The following is a 6000-nucleotide window of genomic DNA, read 5'->3' as shown; positions in this document are numbered from 1 at the left end:
TGAAGAAGACTGCCATGGCAATTGCAACAACAACAAAAATAAACAAATAGGACTTCATTAAACTGAAAAGCTTCTGTACAGCTAAGGAGACAACAACCAAAGCAAAGAGACAACCTACACAATGGGAAAGGATATTTGCATATTTTCAATCTGACAAAAGCTTGATAACTAGGATCTATAGAGAACTCAAATTAATCCACATGAAAAAGGCCAACAATTCCATGTATCAATGGGCAAGAGACATGAATAGAACCTTCTCTAAAGATGACAGACGAATGGCTAACACATGAAAAAATGTTCATCATCTCTATGTATTAGAGAAATGCAAATCAAAACAACCCTGAGATATCATTTAACCCCAGTGAGAATGGCCCACATCACAAAATCTCAAAACTGCAGATGCTGGCGTGGATGTGGAGAGAAGGGAATATTTTTACACTGCTGGTGCGACTGCAAACTAGTACAACCTTTCTGGAAGGAAGTATGGAGAAACCTCAAAGCATTCAAGCTAGACATCCCATTTGATCCTGCAATCCCATTACTGGGCATCTACCCAGAAGGAAAAAAATCCTTTTATCATAAGGACACTTGTACTAGACTGTTTATTGCAGCTCAATTTACAATCGCCAAAATGTGGAAACAGCCTAAATGCCCACCAACCCAGGAATGGATTAACAAGCTGTGGTATATGTATACCATGTAATACTATTCAGCTATTAAAAAAAAATGGAGACTTTACATCCTTCGTATTAACCTGGATGGAAGTGGAAGACATTATTCTTAGTAAAGCATCACAAGAATGAATCCTATGTACTCAATTTTGATATGAGGACAATTTATGATAATTAAGGTTATGGGGAGGGGAGGAAAAGCAGAAAGAGGGAAGGAGGGAGGGGGGTGGGGCCTTGGTGTGTGTCACACTTTATTGCGGCAAGACATGATTGCAAGAGGGTTCTGCCTAACAATTGCAATCAGTGTAACCTGGCTTACATTGTACCCTCAATGAATCCCCAACAATAAAAAAAAATTTTTTTTTTCCCTTAAATATTGGGTGATCCTAGCCTCTAAGTTCACATTTAGTAATAAGGCACTAACGAGCTGAGAGAAAACCCAACGTATACATACGTAACTTGGTAATTTGTGGGCTTTATTTAAGAGCAATTAGGTGGAAAGTAGGCCTTTTATTTTTTCCTTTAAAAAAAAAAATTTAGAGTTGATTGTCCAAAGAAAATAATCCTGGCAGAGAAGTCTACACTTGATTGTCAGGATTCTGGGAACAAAGTTAGTGAGCCCACATACAGAATTCACACTGTCAGCCTATTCATATTTCAACCCTATATCTTATCCAAGCCTTCTGTTATCCCTATCTTTATAAATTCTATGACCTTTTAGTTCAGTTTCTCAAGAGAATTTATCTCTGGTCTCCTCCTTCCTTGAAAAGGTGAGGGAAGGAAAGTAGTCACCTGACTACAGGAGTAGTGAAAGCAAGCCCAGTGATCCACACTTGTAACCACCCTTTTTTATGTCTCAAGTATTATCCCTGCATCTGAGCACCTTGTTCCTCAGCTACTGAGCATCTTGGCTGCGTCCTGCAAGGTATCCTGGCTTCTCATTTGCACTGCCACTCAGATGAGAGCTGGCTTGGTTCTGGTGCTAAACCAGTAGGTCTTTTTCCATGTGCATTTTGTTTTTTATTGAACTCTGTCTTTTGACTTCTCTCCTGTTTTGTCATCGTGTGGTTATATTTTACTAACATTTTACTGAGATTTCAGGAAAGAAAAAGTCTTCAAACTGAATGGTAATAGAGGACATGAGAATGGTTTGTATGTTTTTCCCTTCCTGGAAGCACATCAATTAACATCACCCCACCTAAGAGCCAAAACAAGATTCTACAGCTTTCTTTTTTTTTTTTGTAGACACAGAGTCTCACTTTACCGCCCTCGGTAGAGTGCCATGGTGTCACACGGCTCACAGCAACCTCCAGCTCTTGGGCTTACATGATTCTCTTGCCTCAGCCTCCCGAGTAGCTGGGACTACAGGCGCCCGCCACAATGCCCGGCTATTTTTTTGTTGCAGTTTGGCCGGGGCTGGGTTTGAACCCACCACCTTCGGTATATGGGGCCGGCGCCCTACTCACTGAACCACAGGCGCCACCCAGCTACAGCTTTCTTAATATAGCAGATCTACACTTTAAGATGAAAACACAAAGGAATAAAGAATAACCAACTATTGAACAAATAGGATATTGAATATATTTACAAATATGTTGGCAAGATACACAAATTTGTAATCCAAGTCACATTTTGATATGGTTTTAAAACATTTCCAAATATAACTACAAATTTAATCAGGAAAAATACCTGAAAGAAACATCTTAACCATTAGTACACAATATATATTTTTTAAACAAATTTATTTATTTTTTCTTGTTGTTGCAGTTGTCCTTGTTGATTTTAGCTGGCCCAGGCTGGGTTCGAACCCGCCAGCGTGGCTGTATGTGGCCGGTGCCCTACCCAGTAAGCTATAGGCACCACCCCATTAGCACATTATTTTAATGGATTATTCCCCTGATTCCTTGGTTTACTACGTTGGGTTTATAAAGACATAAACCTACTGTCTTTTTGAGTATTTTACAGTAAATGTAATTTCTTCAGCTGATAATTATAAATAAAACTGTTGTCTATATCATGTTTTAAATAGAGGAAAACTTTCCCTTACTAAATTGGTAAAAACAGTTAAGTGGGTATTTTCAAACTTCTGATTACTATAAAGTAGTAATCAGTAAAATCCACATCCCCACAAAAAACTTTAGCTTTTTCTCTTTTGCAAAAATCTTTATAAAAAAGTACTCTGAGTGCAATAAAATATCTGTATTTGTGTTTTAAAAATCAACAAATAGACATACCAAAATCATTGTGAAATCACAGCAAATGTTTAACAAATCAGGTTTTCTTAAAGAAAAGAAAATTAGTGTGGAAGACATCCAGGTGGTCTAAAATGCGTTTGTTCTGCCAGTACCCAGGCTTCAGGCTGATCCTCACACTACTGTAAAGCAGTCCTTCCCTGCTTTAGTAAAAAATCAGTGCAAATTCCTTTAAAAAAACTATCAATTGCTCACCTTCAAAACATTCATTTGCTATGATAAAGTTATTATTTGATCAATAGGGTGGGGGTTTTCTAGTGACCTGAAAGAAATTGGCTAACACCCCATGGCAAGGTCATGAAGCTCTAACACAGGTCAAAAAAGTGGGGGAGATCAGTATTTTATGGAAGGAAAAAACTTCAATACCTATTTTGAAAAACTGAAACATTTGGGGCCCAATTAGTCTCTATTACTTTTTTTTCAGTTTTTGGGCTGGGCCGGGTTTGAACCCGCCACCTCCGTTACATGGGGCCAGTGCCCTACTCCTTTGAGCCACAGGTGCTGCCCTCTACTACTTTTAAAACACAGCAGAAACCCAAAAGTATTAAAGCGTCAACCCTATCTTATTCTCAAAGACAATTTTCTACTACATAAATTAAAAGTGCTTGTAACTAATAATATACAACACTAAAATGTCAATGCCTAAGATCATGAGTAGCCTATGTCTCACTGCCAGCAATGAGAGGGGTATATGCTAGGGATACCATAACATTTATAAAATACAAAAAATACACGCTCAATTATTATTTCATACAGTTCTAACATTATCATTCTACCACTGAGAATAAATTTTCTTTTGACATGGTCATTAAACAGATATTATTATGGCAGAGTAAAACGCAAGGAATTCCTCCTTTGGGGTTTCTACGCATTGTTTACACTAGTTCACAATGAAGGTAAACAGGACTAGAACACAGTTCAGAAAAAAAATAAGACTAATTTATTTGTTTTATAAAATAAAATAGAAGATCTTAGTTTAGATATTCGAAAGGTGACAGCTTCAGGTATCATTTCCACCAGGAATAAATTGATATCATTTCTTATTCATTTAAAGAAGACAGGAAGGGGGACATTCTAATTCCTGCTGTCTGCCTAGTCACTTCAAAAATTCTTCTTGAGGAAGCCCAAATAATAATACTTGTATTTTGGTTACTCTTTAAAGTCAAAATTTCCAGATACCATTCTGGAAGCAATGAGTTCAATCTGTAATTTGGTATCTTATGGTGTTCTGGCAAAGAACAGTAAGTTTATAGCACGGTGGTCTCAGTTTTCAAATGCTGTGACCAATTATTTGAGAGTTATAATCTGCAGGCTCCATTTTTAAAATATGTGGAATGACACTGTCAATTCGTACATTGCCAATGAGACCTTTGAAAAACAATTCTTCAGTGATGGTGGCATTCATCAGTCTCAAAGCTGGCAATCTGAGTAGAAGTCTGGATAATCTAAAAAGAAAAGGGGGGAGAGAGGAACAAGGTCGTGAATCAGAAAGATTTTAGTAGAAAAATGAGTAATTTCTGCATGTGTATTATTTGTGACCTAATTTAATAAAGGTATCATTTTCTTTTTTTTTTTTGTAGAGACAGAGTCTCACTTTATGGCCCTCGGTAGAGTGCCATGGCATCACACAGCTCACAGTAACCTCCAAACTCCTGGGCTTAAGCGATTCTCTTGCCTCAGCCTCCCAAGTAGCTGGGACTACAGGTGCCCACCACAACGCCCAGCTATTTTTTGATTGCAGTTCAGCCGGGGCTGGGTTTGAACCTGGTATATAGGGCTGGCGTCCTACCGACTGAGCCACAGGCGCTGCCCATAAAGGTATCGTTTTCAAAAGGTAAAATCAAAACCTGAGTTTCCTCAAGCCGCAGAGTATGTGACAATCACCTGGACACTGACGCAGTCTGACTTCACAGCAAACTCCCGTCCTTTACTGCTATGCTGTGCTGCCTCCACTTGGGTGTATGAACCATGGAACTAAGTTATTAAACCATGGGGCAAGCTATACATTTAAGAATAGCTTAGCAGGCGGCGCCTGTGGCTCAGTCAGCTGGCCCCATATACCGAGGGTGGCGTGTTCAAACCCGGCCCCGGCTGAACTGCAAACCAAAAAATAGCTGGGCATTGTGGCGGGTGCCTGTATTCCCAGCTGTTCGGGAGGCTGAGGCAAGAGAATCGCTTCAGCCCAGGAGTTGGAGGTTGCTGTGAGCTGTGTGATGCCATGGCACTCTACCGAGGGCGATAAAGTGAGACTCTGTCTCTACAAAAAAAAAAAGAAGGGCGGCGCCTGTGGCTCAGTCGGTAAGGCGCCGGCCCCACATACCAAGGGTGGCGGGTTCAAACCCGGCCCCGGCTGAACTGCAACCAAAAAATAGCTGGGCATGGTGGCGGGCTCCTGTCGTCCCAGCTACTCGGGAAGCTGAGGCAAGAGAATCGCTTAAGCCCAGGAGTTGGAAGTTGCTGTGAGCTGTGTGATGCCATGGCACTCTACCCGAAGGGCATAAAGTGACTCTCTGTCTCTACAAAAAAAAAAAAAAAAAAAAAAGAATAGCTTAGCAACTCATTTCAGGTTGAAGGAACAGCAATTTTTTTTGTGTTACAGGACACACCAGCTTCAAGGATAATGGTTTTCTTGGTTCTGCTCTGTAAAAAGCTACTGGAAATGGCAAAACCAACAACAGTTGTTACTACTAGAAAGAGCACAGATTATGGAATCAAGACCATTGTGTTCAAACCTTGATTCAACTGTCTCCTAGCTATGTGAATGTATGTCAGCTGCTTACTTCCTGTTGAATCTCAGGTGCTATTGTGAAGATGAATGAAATGCTTCCTGCCTGTTTCTGTGCTAGGTAGTAAGGTTCTTTAGGGCAGGACTGTGTCTTGTGTGAGATCATTCTGAGTTGAAAATTATTATCCAGGGATAATTTATTCTTTCTTTTTTTTTTTTTTAATTTGGCCAGGGCTGGGTTTGAACCCGCCACCTCCGGCATATGGGACCGGCGCCCTACCCGCTGAGCCACAGGCGCCGCCCGATAATTTATTATTTCTAAGTAACTAGAAATATAAAACCTGAGAAAGAG

At 40.0% G+C, this 6000-nt stretch overlaps 1 protein-coding gene across 9 annotated transcripts in view; it reads right to left on the bottom strand.

Moving 5' to 3' along the window:
- Window positions 1-3840: 3840 nt before the first annotated feature.
- Window positions 3841-6000, bottom strand: part of NR2C1 (nuclear receptor subfamily 2 group C member 1) — a 58604-nt gene continuing 56444 nt past the window's right edge. For all 9 annotated transcript variants that reach the window (XM_053585584.1, XM_053585585.1, XM_053585577.1 and 6 more), the window contains one exon: window positions 3841-4368. In XM_053585584.1, coding sequence (XP_053441559.1) covers window positions 4194-4368 — 175 coding nt within the window. In that variant the 3' untranslated portion in view covers window positions 3841-4193. The remainder of the gene's footprint in view (window positions 4369-6000) is intronic.

The sequence above is a fragment of the Nycticebus coucang genome, chromosome 3 (genome assembly GCF_027406575.1).
Source record: "Nycticebus coucang isolate mNycCou1 chromosome 3, mNycCou1.pri, whole genome shotgun sequence".
Taxonomy (NCBI): domain Eukaryota; kingdom Metazoa; phylum Chordata; class Mammalia; order Primates; family Lorisidae; genus Nycticebus; species Nycticebus coucang.
Note: the sequence above shows the minus strand (reverse complement) of the source record. Positions and strands in the feature narration are given on the sequence as shown.